Genomic DNA, 24,872 nt, shown 5'->3' with positions numbered 1-24,872 from the left:
AAAATACTTCCACCTTTGGCTGCAGAGGTCTGCAGATATGCTGAAAGAGGGCAAGAGAAAAGAACAATGAAAGGGCTCATAAGGGTTAGAGATTATTTTACCTGTAAGAGGTCTAAGAGATTTGTTTAGTTGTAGTCGCCAAATTGATGGCATTAATCTCGTGCAGACGTTGTCCTTAATAACAAAACCTCACCCATCCATTGATTACAGTTAGAACACTGCAGGAACATAAGGGTCTTTACAACCATGTACCATTGTATTATTGGCTGTGGTGCAGTGTCTTGGCATCTGCTAAGCCTTAAAATTTGTAAATGTGTTACCCAAACTGCGCTTTTTGGATTATGTTTCATTTAGACAGCACCTTTAGCAACATGCCTACACCAACACAGCTGACTGCATTGTTTATTTATTTATTTCTCTATTTCTCTATTTATTCATTCATTTATTTAATTATTCATTCATTCATTCATTCATTCATTCATTTATTTCTGACATAACCGGGCTTTGAGAATGGGGCATCCCTGTATCAAATCAGCTGTGGGGCCAAAACAGACATTCTGAGCAAAGGATGTAATTTAACTACCACTCTCCCCTCCAGCTATCCTCCATTTGCATCAGCAGAAGTCATTGGCCAGCAGTGGATAGCTGTTGTACCCAGCAGATCAGTGTGTCACTGTGGAGCATGATCTTTTTACAGAAAAACATGTCTGCCCTGTAAGACTTGACCGAGGTTGAAAACATGACAAAAAATAGTCACATATAAATTGACAAAATTGATTTGTAAGAGCTGAACAGCCTCTGTGGGATTCCTCTAAAACGAGTTGTCTAAAATCGTGGGAAGTGTGTTTTCAGCAGATCTGACAGTCAGCGTAGCACCACATGTCTCTCACTAAAGAGCAAAGCATCCTGAAAGAGCCCACATCAGAAAGAGGAAGTGTTTAGGCGTCCGGTGAGACACTCCACTTTCCCGGCTCATTCACCTCATCGATTTTCTTAATCAAAGGCTAAACGGATTCATGGCCAGTACTGTTACATAAGCCTAAAAAAAATGTCTTAGGTTCTCTTTACTAAACAGACTTTCTCTGAGCAAGTGAAAAAAAATCTTTGAAAAAAAAAAAAGACTCACAAAGCCAAAGGTTCGGAAGAATAATCTCTTTCAGCACATTTGACTGAACTTTGGCCTGTGTGTACAGGCGAAAACAGAAGTCACAGCCCAGAGATGGTGAAAATCCAGAAATCAAGAAAAACACAAATAACAAGCAGAGTGAAATGCTTGAAATCATCCTGGTTAACTGTGTCATGGCCCTGTGAGCTGAGGAAAAATAGATTGAAATAATGAAGCCTGCTGCACAACCTAACCACTACTTTGGTAGATTTTTAGACTTTTATATAACAGAGCATAAAGTTCAACCTTTGACCGTGGCCTGTTATTATTCCAGTTGGCTGAAAATCAATAGATGCATTTAGATTAGTTTGTGAAATATTTGTCAGTTAATAGTTTGCAGTGCTCTTACAGCTGGGTACTTTTCCCCATCTAGCATTTAAAGAGATCTTTAGCTGTAATGCTTGTTCGTTAGATTGAAAAGTTAAAAAAATAACTTAAAATGTAGTTTCATACTAGATAAGAAAACAAGATTCTTCTGGGAGATTCAAGAACCCATAATTTTTCTCTAAAGCAATCATTCTCAACATGGAGGCTGAGAGGCTGAGATCCAGCTGGTGGGATGCAGAGAAAATAGAGGTTTTATTTCTTAGGAATCAGTTTTCTGGTGAATGTTTTCCTTCTGATATAATTAATAACAGACTACAGTACACTGTCTAGTAATTTACCGAAACAGCCTGCAAAGCAGCAAATCATCATTTTGTCTTTTAGGTTTTCTTGTGATGTGTGTATGCACCTCATGGCATACAAATAATCATCAGTTTCCCTTTAGAGGCCACAAGCCAAAAAGCAGAACTGCCACCATAAGAAATGGTTGGATCCCTGTGAAACTGCAACGATTATTCAATTAATTGATTAGCTGATTATTCATCTGTGACAGTAAACTAAATATCTTTGAGTTGTGGAAAAACATTTGAAGATGTCATCTTGGGCTTTGGGAAACACTGATTTACATTTTGATAATTGATTAACATTTGCTTGTTCCAGCATCTTAAATGTGACAATGTGCTGCTTTCTTGTATAATTTATGATAGTAAATGAAGCATCTTTTGGTTTTCGGACTGTTGGTTGGGCAAAAGAAGCAATTTAAAGATGTCACCTTGGGCTTAGGGAAATTGTGATGGACATTTTTCCCAATTTATAAAACTAAATGATCAGTTGATTAAACATGTAAATAATCATCAGATTAATCGATAATGAAAATAATTGAGTTTTAGCCCTAAAAAAACCCTTTTTGTCCCCCTTTCAGGATATATTGAAGAAGCGTGCATCATTCCCTGCCCCTCAGACTGTAAACTCAGTGAATGGTCGAACTGGTCTCGCTGCAGCAAGTCCTGTGGCAGCGGTGTCAAAGTTCGCTCCAAGTGGCTCAGAGAGAAACCGTACAATGGAGGCCGGCCGTGTCCCAAACTGGATCACATCAACCAGGTACAAACACTGAAACTGGAACTTTCCCCAGCTCAGTTTTGAAGTGTGGATCGGGGGGCTGAGCAGGAGATTGAGATAAAAAACAGAGCTGGCTTTCATCTCGCCATTGATTCTTGAATATTTATGAACTGTGCTACAATATATTTATACTTATTACAAGTCTGATACACATTATACGTATCCAACACTGGAGAGAGAGAAAGAAATCCATTATTAATGAATAATCAGCTTGAGTCTGCAGAGCTTTCCTTTACCTTCCCCTCATTATTGCTGCACTCATTTTTTGCTGTAGCAGCGAGAGTGCAAAAGCAATGTGTGCTATAAATGGATCCCATCCACCATATTAATGCCCCAACGTGTGCCAGTTGATTCCTTAAGGTTTCCATGATTTGCAAAAATGAAATGCTTTCCAGGCCCGTGAGTATCAGCAGATGCAGATTAAGGTTGTGTTGATATATGCCTGGCAGTGTGTATACTGTACGTGTGTGTATCTGCTAAGTTCACACATGTATTTATGCCAGAGGCTTTTCTGATTATGCCCTCTCGAATTTTGCATTAATCGTAGGTTCTGCACTATATGAACAGTTGGCATGTGCTCATTAATCCATCTGTCTCCTTTTAATCCACCCCAATGCTCGCTGGATATGACTCACTGCTACAGGCTCAGGTAAGAGCTGCTTTCCTCAGCTATCTGTAATGTAGTCGCAGATGTTAAGTGTCACTAATGTCAGTGGGTCAGTGACAGATATGTGTACACAGTATCCTCACTGTAAGTAAACAAGGTACTATCAGATTGGAGTTAAATTTATACAGACATGTCTCAGAGGCAGAGCTGCTCTGGGGGCAGAAATAATCTTGTTGGCTGAGTTAAACCTCGGAGAGCTGAGCCAAAGAATCACTGCGTATTAGGCAAAACTTTTCTGACAAACTTCCATGGCTAAGACGAAATATTTATAAAAAAATATATATCATTTTTTGAGGCCACTTCTTTTTTATGTCACTGATGATTATGGCACTAGCTGGCCCAACCTACTGAATGTTCTCTGGAGTAAAAAAAAAATTACAAGTAAAACTATCCATCTGTTACCTTTGTACTTGTATCTTACTTCAAAAAACTTTTAAAGCACATAAATATTGAGAGCTGATTCTGTCCTCAGGTCTATGAGGTGGTGCCCTGTCAGAGCGACTGTAATCAGTATGTGTGGGTGGCCGAGCCGTGGAGTGTGTGGAAAGTCAGCAACGTGGACTTGAAGGAGAACTGTGGCGAAGGCGTCCAGACCAGGAAAGTCAGGTATCTATCAAGCTGTTTGTCCTACTATGTGTCTGTGTTTATATCGTTTATATACATCATGGATACATAACTGTTAAATATGTTGTGAATTCATGCTGAAATGATGAGCCAATTGGTTTACTGGTCAGTTAATCAATAAAAATTATGGTAATTGCTTTGGTAATTGCAAATGTGATAATGTGCTGCATTTCTTGTTTTATTTGTTATATTTTTGTGAATTTTGGACTAATGATCAGTCAAAACAAGCAATCTGAAGAGTCACTGAGCTCTTTATGAATATGTGATGTCTACTTTATAGTTTGTCATCATTATTATTATTAATTTATCATCAGAGAATCTTCAGCAGCTGCAAGCTGTCAGACCTCCAATAAAGCTGACAAGCCTAATTTACATTAATTATTTCATTAATATGACTACATTATGTAACGTAAGGCGTTTTTTTAGGAGAGAAGAAACATGCAAAAGATTGCATGTTGGCTTGACCGACCTGTCTGACATGGTTTAGCTGACAGACAACAACCAGCACGCTGCCAAATCTTTTGAGGTGTAACTCTTGAATTCATAAAAAAGTCTCATGCCTTGTATGAGTGTTGGTGGTTCAGTCCTGGAAGGCTGATGTAGAATCACAGTGATTAAAAATTCTGATGATCTCAGCTGAGTTTTTACTCTTTCGAGCAGGTGAATTTATCAGTTAGACTAGTGGCAGTCTCACCTCCTCTTTATCTTGTCTGCTGCAGTGTAAAGAAACTGTAATGTGGAGGAAATAAATCCCAAAATTGTGGCAGCAACAGTTGATGAAAGCCAGGATTCAGTTTAAAATAACAAATACCACATGCATCAAAATAATAACCTTTCCTTTGACATTTTGCATCTTACTTTCAGGTTTTTAATCCTACCGCCTTGTGTGTTTACATTTACCCTCCATAGCCAGTGGAGTTTGTGTTACTGTCACCAAATACAACACATATTTTTTTTCCTCATAAAATTGACCTCACGTACTCTGACGGACACACCACACTGCTTGAGAAACACAGTACTTCATGTACCTGCCAACTCTGACTCTTTTGCTCTGCTCTTGTGAACAGCAGCATCGCTAAAATAAGGTCAAATTCAGCGTTTCTCAACAAATCCCACAGGTGCATGCTCAACACTATAGATGGGCCGTCTGAGTCTGTGGAGGACTACCTATGTGACCCGGAGGAGATGCCCTTGGGGGCCAGAGAGAGCCGACTGCCCTGTCCCGAGGACTGCGTTCTCAATGACTGGGGCCCCTGGAGCCGCTGCAGCCTGGTGAGAGCTGAACCCAGATCAGAAAGCAGAAGCTCAGCTATCTGGCACACAGTAGATATGGGAACGTCAGATTTCAGCAAAGCCCACTGAGATTTATCTTGATATCTTTTTCTTGTCAGGAATATTTTTCTCTGAGGCTCGAGGATTTCAAAGCGTAGCTGCACTGTATTATTGTGAGCAGTGTATGAATCTTTGTCAACAGGTTATTTCTCGTCCACCAAGGAGGAATAAAAGAGATATATGAACTAGGAAGAAGGAGAAAAAATGCTTATATATCACCTATATACCACTGTACTCGCTGTGCATTCAGCAGGGAAGGAAGATGATTTATGATGAAGACTCAGAAGGTGTCCAAATTTACATTTTCTGACACGCACACTCCAACTGTCTCTACGTCAGCAATGATGTACAAACGTTGGCTGAAAGTGTGCTTAGTATGAGATCATCCTTTGGCAGACAGCCATGACGGTGAAAATAATTAGTTGTATTTTCAGAAAAATATTGATTTATCAGATTTTATGCTACAATAATAAATGCTAGCAGGAATTAAGTTCATAAAAGTTCATTTCAGCTAAAAAGTTGATGGCAAAATGAGAAGATCGTAGAAATTATCTCACTCCTACATTGTGACCTGAGAGTCCTTTTCCAAGTCACTGTAAAATATTAAGACTTCAAGTTTTTAAGTTTTTATTAAGACAAATTAAGTTTTGTAAAGACCCCTGATTTAATCAAAGCAGCAAAACTTACACCTACAAACTGCAGCACAAACAAAATCTTCGTTCTTCCAAAAACATGTAAGATGTCAGAACATCCTGTTCGGCTCCTCCGCCCCTGACACCTCCCATTCAGGCTAAAAAGCCATTTTAACTGCTCTGGTTTCACCTGCTGTTCTCACAGCAGCATGCTGGCCATTGTTAATCACACCCCATTCTCTCCCAAAGTGCTTGACACACCGACTTCCCACAATTCCAATCTCGAATTGGAGTCTGCAGTGGCACCAGCGGGGCCTCTCCCATGTTTTATTCATGTCACCAGCGATGGAGTTATTCAAAAGGCTGTCATTTTCCCCCACAACTCTCTTTTTCACAAGCAATGACCGTGTAGGATCTGGTGGTTTACCATTCCAGCAGAACATCCGTCCTGTCATTTCCTGCCGGAAAAAATTGAATTCCACATTTTGGGAATGCCAGGTTAGAGCGGCGGGGAAGACTCTTTTATTTACTTATTTTTAGACCCTCCAGGAACAAGGCATATAGAGATGCTGGGAGATTTTTTTTAGCATAGGACATCTTAATTAATTGTGTCCCAATAAGATGGGAAATAGTCCCGACATGAGAAAACGAGCACAGTTTCAGACATTAATGTTCAACATGGACATCAGTAGTAGCAGGAGCTCTATGGCTTGGTTCCACTTCAGAGATATTTCTGTAGTTCTCATCACTCCAGTCTTTAATTGAGAGTTTTCTGTTTCAGCCATGTACCAGAACCAACAGTCGAGTGCGAACAGCGTACACCCTCCGGTCACCCAGCGTCGGGAGGGAGTGTCCGAACACGACTGACAGTGAGCCCTGCAGCCTGAACCTCAACTGTTTCAACTACTTCTACAACATCACAGGTAAAGGAACCAAGAATGTTTAGAGATGCACTGTCTTCATAAAGCCGCAGTGGTCAGGAGTGACTAAGCTGAGTTTCTGTTGATTCGCCTCTCTCTGTAAGGTCGTGAAAGCAGTTTGCTTGTTGCAGCCATGGTTCTCATCAAAACGACAGTACTGTACGTGCCTTCTGTTTTTGATGGATCACATGATGTTTGGGCTGCTGCCAAGGGTTTGTCAGAACAAATGTTTCTCAACTTCAACCAAATCACCAATGTGAAAACAGCCCTTGAAATCGAATAATTCATCTGAAATTGAAACCCTCTGTGAACATCAGAGCAAACACAGCCTCAATAACAGTAGGAACAATAAAAAAAAACTGGATCATCTATTTTTTATTTTTAGCAGACTTATCACTTTGATTTGTTTTTGCGAGTTAATTGCAAACCTTGCAAGGTTTTATCAGACCTTGTCTGATATGCTGATCATCTTACATTAACAGAGCTTTTTTAAGTTTTGCTCACAGCTACTTTTTGCAAAGTTCCTCTCTGGACACAGGCTGATCTTTTTGTTTGTTTGTTGTGTTTCAATTTGGCTCCACTTTTAAAGGGATAGTTAAATGGGCACACATTATGTTCTGCAGTTTACTACAGTGACAAACATTAAAGTCTAAAAGTTACCAAGTACAACTAAAACATTTGACTGTTGGCCGCTGGGGGTGAACCTGTCAGTAAACACCTGCTTATTTACATATCCAGCAGTTAGGGAGCAATATTATCATTCTTTTGTAGGCGTCTACCAACTCCTTAAGGAAATATCTGATTCTTTAGCTGCTAAAGCTGCTGAACAGGTGGTGTACAGTGGGTCTTTAGATGTTTTTTTGCTGAAAACAGCTGCCTGCTTCGGCCAAAAACAACACTTTGAGAGCGTACAGCTTAAGAATGAGCTAAAACTCACTATAAAGCTCCATAAAGCCAAACTCAGCTGCAGATCAGGTGATAATTATCTGTAGTTTCATCAGTACGAGTGACCACTTTCATATTGTCCTGCTTTTATCAAATTGTCATACGATACATCGTTGGTATAAAAATGTCAATTAAAGCTGCTATAAAGAAAAATATTTCAGAATTTGAACTGGCCGTCTTCCAGACCTCCCCTGTCTAATCTGCAGGATATCACACCTCGATATCACATGTCACAGAGGCAGCTCTTTCACATTTCATTCTGGAAACTGTACCAACTCTTTCAATATGAATGAAAAAATGAGAAATTGTTGCTGTTGTGATATGTCAGTTCTAAAGACTTGTTGTTTTGCCTGCGTTGCTGCTGCCCCACATTTTCACCCAGCCCACCCTCCTTCTCTGTCTTCCCTTTGTGTGGTTACACTGTGAGACGTGACATATAATCCCTACTGCTGGGTTCACAGTGGCATACTGGCATCCCGGGGTATATGTACATAATATACGAGCAGAGATTATTATTGGGTAAAGCACTCTTTTTTTTTTTCTTTGTTGATGCCGGGACCATCCAAGCTGCTCCTTCCTTCACAGTTTTACTCATTTCTTGCTGTCTCTCTCTCTGTCTCTTACTGTCACTCTTTCTTGTTGCAATCTCCCTATTTTCAGTCCCCAGAGTGCCACAAAGCTACTCGGCAGAAGGAGACACAATTCCCTGAGTTGAGCTTGCAAACGAGCTCACTGCAGCTAAAAACAGCCACTCATCTTTGTCAGCGGATGGCACACTTTATGAGTGATACCTCAGCCCCCCTGTTGTTGCAGAGTGTTTTTAACAACAGAATGCACACTGTGGTTTTAAATGCATTGGCACCCAAAGTCTGGAATGAAATGTTGTCTTTCCACTTCACAGAAATATGTTTTTGGGGGGAAAAGAGGGGCGCAAGGTTCAGCCTCTTACGTCTCTGGATTTTTCTGGTGAGGTTTATTTAGGAGAACTTGAATTGATGTTACTTTTAAATCCTTTTTATTTAACTCAAATCTGACTGCCTGGCACCACAGCTTACTTATGATGCTGACATAAAAGGATACTGATGGCAGCCAGATTTATTGGATTTAAGTGAGCAGTTATAAACCTCCAGTGACCTCTTTGCTGACAAAGTAATCATCTGTTATCGACAGTGATCTTCGACAGCCAAGAAGCTATATAGAGTCTGACTCCGAGCACACAACAAAACACACACCAATTATTTTAAGTTTTCAGAGTGTCATGGTGGAAGGGGAGGATGGCGGAGAGAGACGAAGTGCGTCATGCAACAAAGGTAATGAGATGAAGGCAAACTTACAGTATGACATGCACAAGGCATGCTTGTAATTTTTCTGAGTCATCTGGGAGCCCGTAGTGGTTTCATTTGTATGCTTGGCAAATCCTCCCTAAAATGTCTATCACATACAGTGCAGTGATGGAATGAAAGTTTGAGTTAAGTCAGCAGCATAGCTAGTAATTAATTTTATAGTGTCCTGTGTCAGTACACCACATCACAAATGAATTTAGATTTTATATAAAAAATGCCTCCTGCAACATATAAATGTATATCAGCATATAAAACATTAAGCTAAACACATTTCAAAGTAACATGAGGCATCATGGCGCGACAGTGCAATTCTGCCTGTTCACTCTCAAAAAGCTGAGGCGCAGTTTCTCACTGTCTGGGATTTATTCAGTCTGAAGTGTAAAGAATTTATGACAGCTGATGCATTTGAACACGTTTGAAGAGCGTCTCTTTGTGTTTTGTCCCGTCACATCATCCTGCTTCAACTGAAAATACATCCAACTACAGAAGAATAACACTCGTGAAATGCTGGTTTCTTGTGACTTGAATACATGCTCCTCTCCTCTTCCATCCTGCTCCTGTCTAAATCATGACTCCCTCTCACCTGCCTTCCAACTCTGCTTGCACTCAGGGTGGTAAAACCAACAGCAGCAACCTGCTGAACACTGGTAAATATTTGCTATATGTAGTAAAGTTGTCTGTTCTACTAGCTGGCAGGAAGCAGACATCATGTGACCCAGGCTAGCTGGGTAAAATTGATAATATTGTATGTCAGTGTTGCGTTTAATTTACTTTTTTCTGCTGCGACCAAGCGGTCAAAAATGTGTTAAAGCAAGTCTAAGAATTGAATTGGGACTTGTCTTGGATTTCATTCTACTGAGACTTTTAGTACCTACAGATTTGACTTGAAATGCATTGCTACCGGTGCGCCAGCGTGAGAAAATCACCATGGACTCCAGATTTAAAAACTCCGGTATACTACGATATACAGAGAGATTGATGCGGCGCTGATAGGCTTGATCAGCATTGGTTGAACTGGTTTGGTAAGATCTTGAATGTAATGGACATAGATTTATATGTAAAGGTCGTGCACTGCAGGTTTGAGCACTTGATGCTTAAAATGACTTTAGATTTGATTTGGATTTGCCCCACAAAAATGTTAAAAGCTATGATGTTTGCATTATTGTAAAATTCTCCCTACAAACAGTTGCACTGACAAAGTTCAGAGAAACCTTTTATAATGTTGTCACCGGGTGTCTTTTATTTTGATTTATGTCTGATTGTTCTCAGGGTGAGAGCTAATGTAGCTCAGAAAACCCCGAATACCTGGTTTTAGCATGTCATTGCCAGCATTAAGACACTTTGCTGCATTAGAGTCCAACTATGAAACTGACAAATACAATTTGCATATTTCTCCATGTGGCTTTCTCCTGACAGTTCATGGACTGCTTACACTGTGAAAGGAGCTAATAGAGGAAATGCAACATAGTCAACTTAATGATGCTCAGTGGATAGAAGACTTCGGTTGCACTGGGCATCATTATGTACTAAAACTATATGAACTTTATTGCCAATACCAAGTTGTAGGAGATCTGTCGTCTGTATTGTTGGTATTTCAGCCTGGCACCCACAGGTCCCTGTGGCGTTATAAGCACTCCGATGCACTTACATTGCCATTTTTACGAGCCGTAACAGCCTACATACATACATACATATAAAACGTGAATATGTTCTGTTTCTCCTTAGACTGGAGCACATGTCAGCTGAGTCCTACGGCTGTGTGTGGAAGTGGCATCAAGACCCGGATGCTCGACTGTGTTCGCAGCAACGGCAAATCAGTTGATATGAAATTCTGTGAGGAGGTAAGACTTTCCTCAAGTGTTTCCTTTAATACTTCCCCTTTTGGTTTCTGTGGCTGTTTAGTTTTTTACACTCTCTCTTTGACACCATCATTTTTCTTAATGACTTAATCACATCACTCATTACAATAGATTACCATACCCTTCCAGTACTATTAGGCCCAAAGCAACATGAAATATTCACAATATTCCCGTGCAGAGATTGTTGTTGTAGCTTCAGGCTGAGCGTTTTATTCATTCATAATGTGTCTCGGCTCCCTGTAATTGTAACCGGCGGGCTGTGGCTGAGCCGTCCCCACAGCTATTTAACCCTTGGCCCACTTCATCATCTGGCTCATTCACAAAAACACATTGTGTCAGAATAGCTTTTACAGCAGCTGCGATGTTCCAACTCTACTGGTCTGATGCTGCCCAGCAAGTCTGTCCCCTGCCAAAACAAAGACTTCTGGGAATTGTAGTGCCGAGAGGTCAAGCTCCTGTCTGGCTGTAACAGATTGAATTGGTTTGTTCCCCTGTGTTGTGAATGATGTGATGATGATCATGAATTACCCCCTTTCATTTCCTACCTGTGCTGCAGTTGAATTTAGAAAAAAAGTGGCAGATGAACATCTCCTGTGTTGTCGAGTGTCCCGTCAACTGTCAGCTGTCGGAGTGGTCGGCCTGGTCAGAGTGTTCACAGACATGTGGTCTAGAAGGTAAGATTCATAATGGGCGAGGCATTTTGCTCAACACAATGACGAACTCAAATTGTCCAAACTGTTGTTGACATTTATCCCCTGAGCAGTTTCCTGTTTGAACAAAGAACTGACAGGCAGCAAGAATAGAAATATGTGACCTTTACCCAACAAGATACCTTCTCTAAATGTTAGGTCACCTCTTCCTCATCAATTCAAACGCCCAGTATGTCGTTTCTGCCGCTAGATGTCTATGAAAACAAGAGGCATAGGTTGATTACATCTGAAGTAGTGTGGGACCATGAGAGTTTGAGTCTTAAGCAACCAGCCAAGGAAAATCTATCTGGCATGACTCAGGCAGAAATGTGTACGGATGAGGCGATGTATGAAAGCTTTATTCACGTTATGTTTAGTCACATTCTTCTACTTTCTTCCTCACTCTCTGACGCATCATCTGATCTTTCCTCTGAAGTTATAGCAACGGGCGACCAAATTAAATGCACCACTAAGGTATCTAAATCAAGGTACAACAGTACACAACTGAAAAAATACATAAAAAGTTCTAGTTAAATTATTAGATATTTTAATGCATAAACGTTAACCTATTATATCTTTAAATAAAACCTTACAATGATCACTGTACTGATATGTATTTATATTACAGTTTTCAATATCACTTTACAAGCAAAAGCCAGAGTGCGCAGTACGGGGAGAAAAAGACTCATAACCCCATTAAGACAAGCTCAGGGACAAATAATAAAACTTACTGACATTAAAGTTAGTCTATAAATGTTTTGAAGATGGGATATAAAAAAACGATGCAGAATTAGTCTGGCTGAGCTTGGCAAGTAACCAAACACATCAAGTTCTTGAATTTGCAACAGATAACAGGGGCAGTGATTCAGCTCAAATGAGGTTCGACTCTTAAACTTCACAGCTCTGCAGTCGGTTCAGTCATTACAGACTCGGGCTGTGCAGCATAACATTGCACAGCATGAGTCACATTTTTCAAAAGTTGTGTTGTGTTGATGTGATTGCAATGATGCACAAAACATCAAGAATATTTCCATTTTCTTTCATGGTGCAGCAATAAGATAAATAAATAAATAAATAGTTAAATCTATTTAAATATTTTTCTAATTGTAAAATTCAGGATTCAATAAAGAGTTAAAACAAGCTGATACAGAAAATGTTGATGAAATGAGAGATGATGTTAACGAACTTAAAGGCATCTTGTAGAGTTTTCTTTCTAAACAAACAAAAGTTAGTTTTACATTCATTATTACTCACCAAACCTCACTGTGTGTATCCTTGAGGTCAAACAAACATGTTGAACAAATTTACTTCCACCTAAAACATTTGCAAAGATCATATTTTTAAACATTTTAAATCATTCATTGTTTGTATGAGTATAAATGTTTACTACCCTGCAGTCTTCTTCATTCCTGCCTTTGTTCTCATGTTTTCTCATGTGTAAATAACAAAATTGAGGATTCACTCATGTATAAACAGCTCCATAGCACGACTAGAGGTCGAAAACTCAGGTAAGCTTCAAAGATACATACGAGGGAAAACGGGAAAACGATATGTTTTATGTATGATATGATTTGAGGTGAATGGTTTATAACAATCAGTAGCCTCATGGCTGACACATCTGCAATTTGGTTGGTATGATCTCACCTCCATTAAACGATCTGGGACAAGAAATGAATCGGGTAATATGTCCAACAACAAGGGTCACGTCTATCAACCAGCGGTTGTGCTCGATGATAATGACATTGTTAATGTAGTATGATGATGTGAAAAGGCAGACCTGACGGATATTATCATGATGATCCAGCAGCACTGAGTCACACCCGTTTGTGTGACTTTTTGTTGACACTCCCTGGGTTGCTTGTAACCTGAAAGAATCAGATACTGAAATTGCAACAGTCGGCTTTATGATGCTCAGTAGCCAGTACAAGAAGCCTGCAGTTGTATTTAGCAGCCTTGAGCTGTAAATGTATACATGATTGATTGTGAAGCAGGAAGATGCAAGTAAAAACTCACAGGTCTGCAGGAGCCTGCATATGTGAAGCTTAAAAAGTATTTATACACTATCACACACACACACACACACACACACACATTATCAGGTTTGTTTGTAAGGAGAATATTGCATCAACAGTTTTCTGCACTAAAGCATGCAGTGGTTTGGTAAACATGCATGCTCAGCAGAACATCCTGGAATGACTAAAAAAGTCTTATATCACACATTTCCTGCTCCCCCAGGAGGCATTTGGCCAGAAAAACTCACAAAAGCAAAAAAGAGGAAGTGTTTATTTAAGAGACCTTACAGTCTTCCCCAATGGCCGGTGAAAATTTGTCCTCCTGCTGCCTTGCTGTTGTTCCGGCGGTTCACACAATTGATTTTGTCCCATTACATCTTCCTGCTCCTCAGGGCTGCAGGGAGCACTTTGAAGAAGCGTTGCTACAGCGATAGTTGCTAAATCACAAGGAATAAGATAAAAGTTTCAGAAAGGCTAAAGGAGCAAGAGGGGACCTTATTTGATGTGTGTTTGTGTGTGTGTGTGTGTGTGTGTGTGTGTGTGTGTGTGTGTGTGTGTGTGTGTGTGTGTGTGTGTGTGTGTGTGTGTGTGTGTGTGTGTGTGTGTGTGTGTGTGTGTGGGAAGTTCTCTTGTTGGAATAGGAAATGAGGTTGTACAGTTTGTGTGAGTGTGTGGGATGGTTGGTTTGTGTTTTATGTGTCGAAAGGTGTCGTAGGTTAGGCAGAGGTGTATTATGAGGTGAGCAGATTGCTGGCTCGGCAGTGTGAAAATGAAAGTGGGACGTGCAACAAATGAAAGGTTCTATGATCTGAGAGTGGGTGGTTTAAAACAGGTAGACAGCGAGGTTGCATTTTAATGTGTGTGTGTGTGTGTGTGCGTGTAGGGTTTCTGTGTTGAGTTTTCTTGCCAATTCATAGCGTCATTCTGCTCTTGAATCAAACGTTCTCTGAGGTGTTAGCTGCTGTAATTTGTTGGATGAAGAGAGTTTGCTGATTGATGTGGAAGCAAAGCCATTTTGCGCAAGTGGACCAAGAACCAATCAAGATGGCAGTGAAAAAGTGCAGTATTACAGGCTATTTATAAAACCCTGCTCCTTTAAGTGAAGTGCTCTTGTGCACAGTAACATTAATTTTATGCATTCAAAACAAACACATACACATGCCTTTAAAATGAGCTGTTCAGAGAGGGAATGGATGACTGCTGTGTGGTAAACTGTAATGGCCACTGTGTGTGCCAAATCTGCTTGCAGTTACTTTATTGTGCAGAAAACACAACAGTTGACACTCAATAATCAAAACTGTATAAAATAAAAACCTGTAAAGGCTTTGCAGAAGAAAAAAAAATCACTGAACATTTAACATCTATTGAGCACAACACTCAAGTTTCAGTACTGGAGCGGGGAATAAGTCAGAGAGGACCTCGTTGCTACTGTTTTTCTAGCTTAATTTTATTATATAAATGATTTGTTTTTATTGAACAAACAATCACAAACAATTCGGCAGTGCAATCATGGCAGTACAAATCCTTGGCATACTGTGTGGGGAAGAGCGCTAACCTTCAAACAAAAATAATACACTGATTAAGTCACTCATTGTGTGTTTTCTCCAGGTAAGATGTGGCGGCAGAGGTCGGTGGTTCAGGCCTCTCAGGGTGACGGCCGGCCCTGCCCTTCTCAGATGGAGCAGTGGAAGCCGTGCCCTGTTCGACCCTGCTACCGGTGGCAATACAGCCCTTGGTCTGAGTGTCGGGTGGAGGTATGTCAATAAATCATAACATTATACCATTAATTATTAATCATAGTATCGACCTATGTCAGCCACACGGAATGCAGCTTTGACAGAGAGATCAATAAACACAACAGTTTGAGCCAAAAAGTGGATTTTAGAAGACAGAAATCTCAGCACCTAGCAAAAAATAATGGAGTCTTTAGTATTGATGAACAGTCCCATCAAATCCCAGCTCATGCAGTTATTTTGTAGGATGGACAGCGAAAATCAATCTAATGCACTTTTAATGCTGATACATTGCTGTAAACCAATACCTTTGCCAAGATATTTGGCAGCCCTTACACTTCATTTTGCATCGTGTGCCACCAGGTCAGATTATTAAAGTAGTCTGCTGCATCGCTTTATCACATAAAACTAAACTTTCCAAGCGTGGGTGTACTTTTATGGGAAGACAGGGAGACTTGTAACCTCTTATCGTTAATTTAGGTCATTTGTTCCTCTCAATTAACTCTATCAAATGTCCAATAATCTCAGCCTTCCTCGTACTTATGACTGAGAGAAACAGACGGAGAGAGGGAGACAATTTTTTCTAACTACAGTTACTGTCAGCTGGGGTCAGCCATTACCATTTATGCACAGTAATCCACTAGCCTGATGTCTGTAGGTCTTGAAAGTGGTAATTCTTAAGATTTCATCTCTGATATGGCTGTCTGAGAGTGAAGAGTGAATGAAATGAAATTAAAGAAAGTGACACTGGATTACACGCATTGTTTTCCTTTGAATCTCTTGTGTGTGTGCAGGCATGGTGGACCCCATCACTTACAATGAAAAGAACTCGCTTAATACTCTTAGTTAACTTAAATCATTAGACTTTAAGTCATTAATTTGTTTATAAAGTGATTCCATAATAAGTTAAAGGATAACCTCTGTATTTTTCAACCTGGATGCTATGTTTCCATGTCTTTATGTTGAAGTAATTAGGTGGGGACAACAATTTTTGAAATAGGTCCAGCTGTGATTTGGTTGAAATAAACCCTTAATTCACCCGTTAGATGTTAAAATACTCCACTCCTGATATTGTCACATCTAACGCAGTAAATTAAGGGTTTATTTTGACCAAACTAGAGCTGTGTGTGTTTTATGATGATGAACAAAAATTGATTCCTCTCTTCGGGATCCTTTCCATAATGTTGTCAGCCACTTACAATAACAATCTGAGCCTGTCAGTGGAAAAAACATTTAAGTGTACGTATTTTGATGGAGCACAATTGCCCAGGATTACTTTGCATCCAGCTTTGTGGCTGCCGGCTGTAGCAGTCTTGCTACATCTTGGACCAATTTCAAAAAATGTTGTCTCCATTAGTCACTTAGACACAAAAACATTGGAAAATAGGGTCCAGATGTAAAGATACCAAAGTTACTCTTTAATTTCAATGAAAGCGTTAATTTGATTCATGTCTGAAAAGGACAATAGAGTCTGAACACAACTTTAAGTCAGTGTAATGACAAAATGGCTTTCTTCAAGCATTACAATGTTTAGGTATGGTCAGCAGTGATTTATGTCCAACGATGAGACAGCAGTGTTTTTGTTGATTATCTAAATGAAACTGTGCCAAGACGAGTGTTTGAAGACTGGATAAATAATGAGGATGTGCAGATTTTAAATACATACTTGTCAAACTTTTTTTTTTTTAAAAGTAAACTACGGTGTGTTTAGAGAGCTGACTGTCCATAAATTAATTAATTAAATAGTGGATTAAATTACAGTGAATAAGGAAAAGTGAGTTTTACCTTCTTTACCTTTAACTTCATTGAATCTCAGGGCAGACATGTACATGTTTATCAGTCTCAGATTGCAAAGAGCTTTAAAGTGTCAGTAATATTTTACACAGTTAATGTTTTTATGCACTTGGTAAAATGCAGCACACATTAATAACATCACCATTTAAAATCCACTCATGGTATTGTAGTTTACACAAAAAAGTGATCATTTTAATAATGGTCACAGCAGACACATGAACAGATTCAGTTTCGGAGCCTTAATATGACTTTGAGTTATTGCTTAAAATAGCTAGCATAGCTATAAATTACCAGTATTAAGCTGTCACCAAGTGGCTGTAGGTTCATGTAACTCTCCTCTCTCGCTGGGGTAACTCATCATCCTCCTTCTGTGGTGTCCCTGTCCTGTCAGAGTGTGGTGTGTGGACACGGCATGCGCTACAGAAACCTCTCCTGCTTCGTGTCGGACGGCTCCAACGATGGCGAAGGCAGCCAGGTGGACGAGGAGCTGTGCAGCAGCCTGGAGCTGGCCGTCAATGGAGACAAACAGATCAGACTGAAAGAGGCCTGTACCCTCCCCTGCCCAGGTAATAATGCTGCTCCAAATATGGTCATTTTGAGCTTCCTGTGTTGCATGAGCAACCTTGCAAAGTCACGTCCAAACACAAGGTAGAGCAGAAGCAGTATCAACAAATTAAGGATGCTTGTCATTTGACAAATACGTCTACAGTCAAGATGTGTAAATCTCCCTCCTCTGTATCTAGATACATAATCTAATACAAAAATAATATCTAGAGAAATGAGATTACAATAATACACAAATGTTTATTTTAAATACTGAGGCAGAAATGTTCAGAAGAAGTCTTGAGAGTCAGTGACACACAAGATATTTTTAAGGCCAGTCCATAAGAAGGAGAATTTTCCACTGAAATGCTGCTGGTTGGATATTGTTTGCCTGAGCTCCTGGGTCAGTGTCATGTCCACACGTGAACATGGACGCAGTCAGTATGTGTGATAAAGAGGCACTAAGCTAAGACTTGTTTCATCTCAGTTAATGCTGAATTTTGTGCAACTGACACTACAATGCAATGCATAAATTGCATTGTAGAGACATCATTCCTGCACTTTGCCTTTTTTAGGGGTATTTTGTATTCACCAGTGAGACAGATATCGTGATGTATCATTAGATAATTGTTTACAATGTGTCTATTATCGCAGAAACACTGTATCGTGATACTGTTGTTATCATGGGCAATGTATTGTGAATCGTATCATCTGATGTGTTACTCTGTGATTCCCATCACTATTTAGAATTAGTATTAGCTGCTAACACTAGCATTATTTGAATTTGGTTGAATCTGTAGTTGTGCCTCAAAGTAGACAAACCTCTGACTCTTCAGTCAGTTCTGTCAGTTTCCTTAAACTAATCTTTGATCCTGAATTGCGAGGAACTGCTTCTTCACAATTTTCTTTTTTCATCTGGCTCCTGGTCTGCAGGCTGACTGATATAACATTGTACTCACCACCATTGCTGTGATACAGAGATTGTTGACACACAGAGTTCAGTTGAGCCATGAACATTAGAGTGTCAGACAGACTTTAGCTCTAAACAAACGCTGAAGTGAAATAATCCATTGCAACTCTGTTTTGTATTGCAGAGCTGCTCTCAGGTTCAACCAGCAGAACACAGAAGTCACCGCGCAATGCAAAACAATGTCAACACATGTCAGCAGTTTGTTTCATCTCAGAGCAGCCACTAAAAATACTTTTGTTACAAGGTAGATTTTATTATCTTTAACCAATAGCACTCAGTATCTATCCTGACCTCTAAAATGAGAGGTAGGAGCTTACCTGCAGGCAGATTAAATGGACTACATTATGACTTGTAGATACTTTAAAAGTGCAGTTTTATGCGAGTTAAATTTACTGGTAGCTACTGTATTTCATTGCCTGCAGCAAGTCAGAGACCCCTCTACTCTTCTCTGCCAAGGTTTCGTACTCCAAATGCAGATTTCAGTCTTCCAGGTTTCCCCATTTTCTCCCAGTTACTTGATGTCTATCCACAGTTTGTACCACGAAGGAGATGAAATAAAAGTCGACAGCCACTTTTTTTTTCACCTCCCAGTGAGAAGTCTCACATGAAGAGTGTAGAACACTAGTGCAGTGGTCAAAAGAAGGTCCCTCACAGGCCTCCCACCCGCGAACATTGTTAGTTGTGTTTGTTGAAGCGTCTGGCCAAGCCACAGGCGCTGCTGCTGTCAGGGACTATTTTCTGTTTTATGTGGAAGGCACAAACTATTTAGACCACCTGCTCTTTTACTGAAATAGACTGAGAGGCAGATCCAAATGAAAGCTGTGACCCCTTCAATTCAATTTATTCCATTTGTACAGTGAAGGCACACGGAGGCAAAGTGATTAAAACACACACACGTTGAGACAGAGATAAAATAACGGAAAAAAAGGGGTGCAATCAATAATCTGTGTGGGCGAGATAACAAAAACCCTCAGGGCTGATAAAAAAAAAAGACAAGATGGCAAGCTGAGCTACAGCCTCGGAATAACAATCTACTGTGCTGGGAATGACAATAGATTTTATGCATTTATTCACCTTACATATGAATGTAGATGCTGATTAAGAGGAGAACAGATTGAATAAGTGTTTTCTACGTTGATTATAGACATGGCTCATGTGAAACGTGGTGTGGTCCTATACTTGGCATGCTCACTGTAAGGCAGTTAAATGGCACATTTCATAAACAAATGCGATTCAAAGTGATTTATATATCGCATAAAAGCAACATTGAAAAATAGAAAGAAATTAAAGAGAGAAATAAATCGAAGGACAGCTTGCAATCATGACTGTGGTAGATTTATCACTTTTTGAAACAGCAGGTCTCTGACTGATAGACAACACCGGGCTTCTCATCTCTAGCTGATGACTGTCAGTATTTCTGGAGAAATGACAACTGTAATTAGCTGATTTTATCAGCCGTAGCTAGCTAACAGACTGAAGCAAAAGCTGTATGTCCTAGGAAAAAAATCAGATTAACATTGTGGAAGTCAGGGAACAAAAGAAGCAGCATGATCTTATATATCAATGATAATATTGTAATTAAGAGCTAGTTGCCCCCCGTATTATGAGTTTGGTAAAGAAAACATGTAAAATCAGAGTTTTATTTTGTCACATAACCCTGTGTACGCCCTACAGCCCTGTTTCTAACATACCTGTCTGTTCTTAACATTACCAGAGGAAAGGTTTTAAGGATGGGGACTAATCAAGGTCTTTTGGCAAATGCAACGTTATCGTGTGTAACATTGGCTGTCAGTTGCTGACAGAGTGTAAACTTCCCCAAATCCAATTAAGAACCGGACAGAGCCACTAACATTTCCAAGAACTCGAGAGGATCCAGGACTGGCTTCATGCCCACAATGGGTAAATACTACAGTATACAATACAACAGTTGCAGCTTCTCTTACAGCAGAGAAACACATTTTCTCTTTTCATTTGTCCTGTTGTGTGTTAAGTTTTGGGGAAGTGATTAAAAAAATACACCATCCTCTAACACCTTCGACACAAGTATCACCTCATGCACACCGCTTCAACATGTGTAGACATCCAAAGCTGTGCAGACCTGCCGTGATTAGTAACCGTCTCTAAGCTCTGAAAAGAAAGTTTTTTTAAAGCCTTGTGTGATATATTTCCTCTAAACTTTATATGCATAGTTTTTGAGTAGATAAGCTGTAGAACAAAACTCTCAAACACGACTGATGCCATGTGTCATTTTGTTGAAGCTTCCCAAAGCTCGTTAGTGCGCCATGTGTGCACACATTTTCAGCATGGGTAGCCTCAGCACGTAACAAACCCTCAAACCTGGCAGTGTCAGTGCACGATCGACCTGCACAGGATGACTCTTTTATTTCGGTGAGTGATTCGGTCTCGGCACCGTCTTTATGCTGAGCTGGACATCTGTTGTGATTCACATGATATACGGCCACGCAAAGCAAAACCTGTGAGATATTACACAGTACAGAGATGCACAGTTTAATTTAATTGCTGTAGTGGTTTATTGTCGTATGTTTAACAACGTTACCAACCCATCTGGCAGTCTGAGTCTAATGTTCCTTCTACTTTCTCCACATAAAGTAAACATTGAAAAGCAGAAGCGTATCAGATTTGCCCTCAGTAAACTGCAAGGCGCCATCTCCCTCCATCCTTCACGGTCACCTTCACACACAAACTCCACCTTCAAAAACTCTCCACACTCAGGAGACCACTGAGCTAGTTGCTTCTTGTGGACAGCTTCTTGGTTTTAATGTATCATTTTTATATGAATATATTTTTCCTATTTTGTGTCACTTATTAATATAACAAGACAGGGATTTAAATTACTATAAATTCCTTACTACCTCAACACCTCGCAGAGATAATCAGGCTTTAATTTCTCATGCTATCCAGTCTCATATCTTAGCAAGACATCTCCCTCTAAATCTGATCTATTGATGCTATTCGGTATTGATGCAAAATCAGCTTTTACATGTTAATATGCTGACCTGATGAATTCAAGATAACATACATTTTCTCTTTTAGATATACTGCTGCAGTTGGTTCTACTTTGCCTTTTTATTTTGTCATTTAAAGTGAACACGTCCTACACAGATGTTTCAAATGAAACACCTTCAAGCAACTCAAAGTTCAATACCCTTTACTGTCCTGCTACGCTTTTAATGTGAAATATCTGTTGGACTTGTTGTTGACAGTCGCTTGACATCAAACAAAAACTGAAAGTCGAAGCGATTGTAATCAATAAGTGAACAAACTCCAAACAGCAGATTGGTGATAATCTGCCAGATGTTGTGTAATGATAGAATGAGTGCTGCGTATATGCACTTTATCCTGAATTTACCATCTGAGCCATTATAGTTCTCATTGAGATCCGAGGTAAGCTTATCCTCTCCTAGAGGGGCAGATTAACAAAAGATTTCGACCATACACACTCTCAAGTCGAGTAGCTCATTTTTCAGTCTCCTCTCCCTCGTATCTTTCACACTGCTCCATGTTTAGTTGAGTCATGCTGTTATAGATCGTATTCCTTGACAATGGCAGCTTTCTCTGTGCAAATGAGACAAGAGGCAATCACATTAAACTCTTTATCCAGTAATGAGGAACAGTCCGCCTCTCTTGATGCTGTTTGTGCTCCAAGTCTTAATGTTTATTTCAAGTTAAAAAGAGACAGTTTTTTGATCCTGTGGTGAAGTGTCTGAAGTGTTTATGTCGACATGAATGAGCAAAAATAATGACGAAACATCATTTTTATGATGTGATTTTGCAGCCTTGCTAAAAAATAAAATAAAGAATTGTTAGGGGAAAAAACATGAGATTTTAAAAAAGGATTTTAAAGACATTTGTAGTTTGGATATAATAAATTCTAAAGGTGTGGAGGCTTTATGAAATAGTTTTGCAAGTAATTTAAGGTTTTCTTAGGTAGACGCAGCTTATGAGAATGTTTGTATCGTGTTTTTAAAGCCAGTTTTATCTACTGAAGCTCTTAACAGTGATAAATCCTCTTCAGCAGCAGTAAAAGCATTTATTAAGGGAGTAAAAGTAGTGGGAATTTGGCAACAACAGCAGTAAGCATTGTGTCTGCTGAGGCCTTCATCAATACAAGTACAGCAGCATATTGACTGCACGTTGATTAACTGGTGATCTCTCAGCATTGCAGTGCAAAAACAGCATGATCCCAGCTTAGCACCAAGGATGTCAACCCCAAACCCCAACTGGAAAAAAAAAAAATGGGGAGAATCTCACGGATGGGATTATCACTTCAAAGGTTGTGTCTGATGAGTTGTTGTCAGGTTTTGTGACAGAGGCTTGTCAGCTGCTGGTAGTGATGTAGCTTCACAGTGCAGAGCAGAGCAGACAGGTGAGCTCAGACCAACAGCTGCTGGACTCTTAACATCAGGTCTGCAGCTCCAACACTTTACTGCTCCTCCCAGAACCTCAACATGGTCTTTATATTGTCAGGATGCACCCTCGGTATTGTGCTGCACATGGAGAAGTGATCACCAGTTTCCTTTGGGTAAATAGGGCAAATATACAACATTTCAGTTAGAAGAGATGGGGAACTGAACCCAATTTATGATTCAGCCTGATAAGAGGGTTGTATTTTCACACAGTGCAGCTTAAATATAAATCTGTTATTTTCAGTGTCAGCAGGTCCCTGAAGGGAGAATTATTGTTACTTGCTTCTGCCAGAAGACAAAATACAAATGTGGAGTTCATTTCCAAAGTGCTCTGTGTCTATTTTGGTTCATCATTGATCGCTCATCATTCAATCTCTCTAAAATATAGAGCAGGAAAAATGCTGCCCTTCTTTCAACCCACAGCTCGTTTAAAAGCATCAGGGTTTGAATTCATTTTATATTTTAAGAGCAAGTGGCAAGTGTTTCCACTAGCGTATTTCTCATTTTGGAGGGGGGGGGGGAACTCTCATCAGATGTCTGCTGGTCCCTGAGATGGAAAACACTGAGAAACGCTGCCCTAGATAACAAGTCAGTCCAACCCCTTTTGCCAAACTGCAGGAGCACTGAAGTATCAAACGGCAATCAAAAGCACAGACTGTTTTCTGTGCAGGGAGGTACTGTAGTGTGATTTGGGAGGAAATTCAAGGGCTGTTTGTGCAGGACCGGGAACAGCTTGGGAATTCTGGCAGGTTGCATTCACACATGCACACGCACTTTCATGCACTGCCACCCTTGACCCATGTACTATTTCCCCTGCTGTTTGATGAGCTGCAGTAGTCAGCTGTGATCAAAACCAACACACCCTGCATTTGGAACTTACACCTTCTTCCTCCTGAAACTCTTCAAAGCATCTTAAACATCATGATACCATGATACAGATTCAGTATCTCTGGTGCATACCTTAACATCTCACCCAGATTAAACTTGTTTCATCCATAGATAAATGGGTAAAATATTGCTTTAATTCTGCCAAAGTTGAAGATCTGATTTCCCTCAGGACACACACTACAGCTGCAATGCAGATATTTTTGCATAGCTTTGCCGGTTCTTTAAAAGTAACATAAAAGGCAATGAGTAAAAACAAAAAGAGCGAATATAACAAGAGATTGAAAATAGAGAAAGTAAATTAATGTAAAATCAGAGTAAAATACAACTAATCAAGTAAATCTCGATGTGATTTCTGATTCTGTCAGCTAAATCTCCTCAGGCAGGCCCCTAATGGCAAAAACCTGCTCACCTTTTAGTCTTAAACTATGGAAGAGCCAACCTGAAGACCCTGCCTGAGGATCTGAAGCTGTGCACACTGGCTTACAGGAAATTAAAAGATTTGTGATATGGCTCAAGGCCAGACAGCACCATTTTTTACAGGTCATTGGGCTTTATTTTAAAACTGAACAGGTAACAGTGACAAATTGTCAGAGAGGCGTAGTTTAATTTATGAGGATTTAATTTCTGCCTGCTTTATTTATACCAAACTGGAAGTTCGGTGGTTGTTCTACTAATTGATTGATCGTCTGGAAACACATCTGACTCTGGTTTGTGGCGGTAAAGGCTTCAAGCTTAAACTAGAGTTTATGGCTCATCTCTGGTGCTGTTGTGTTTAATTTCAACATGACTGTTCTTTCTCTTTTTTAAAATCTAAGTGAGAGGTTTTGTGTCTTGCCTATTTTTGCACTTAGTACGTACTATATATTACTATATACTCAATTCAATA

The 24,872-nt window shown here is 39.8% G+C and overlaps 1 protein-coding gene across 1 annotated transcript in view; it reads left to right on the top strand.

Moving 5' to 3' along the window:
- Positions 1-24,872, top strand: part of thsd7ab (thrombospondin, type I, domain containing 7Ab) — a 147,154-nt gene that overhangs the window by 107,465 nt on the left and 14,817 nt on the right. The window contains exons 17-25 of the mRNA XM_073484541.1: positions 2,412-2,590; positions 3,252-3,257; positions 3,748-3,881; positions 5,018-5,171; positions 6,645-6,786; positions 10,797-10,912; positions 11,487-11,604; positions 15,240-15,385; positions 17,550-17,724. Of these exons, the coding sequence (XP_073340642.1) occupies positions 2,412-2,590; positions 3,252-3,257; positions 3,748-3,881; positions 5,018-5,171; positions 6,645-6,786; positions 10,797-10,912; positions 11,487-11,604; positions 15,240-15,385; positions 17,550-17,724 (1,170 nt within the window). The remainder of the gene's footprint in view (positions 1-2,411; positions 2,591-3,251; positions 3,258-3,747; positions 3,882-5,017; positions 5,172-6,644; positions 6,787-10,796; positions 10,913-11,486; positions 11,605-15,239; positions 15,386-17,549; positions 17,725-24,872) is intronic.

Source organism: Pagrus major, chromosome 17 (assembly GCF_040436345.1).
Source record: "Pagrus major chromosome 17, Pma_NU_1.0".
NCBI classification, from domain to species: Eukaryota; Metazoa; Chordata; class Actinopteri; order Spariformes; family Sparidae; genus Pagrus; species Pagrus major.
The sequence above is the reverse complement of the archived record's forward strand: the minus strand, read 5'-3'. Positions and strand labels throughout refer to the sequence as shown.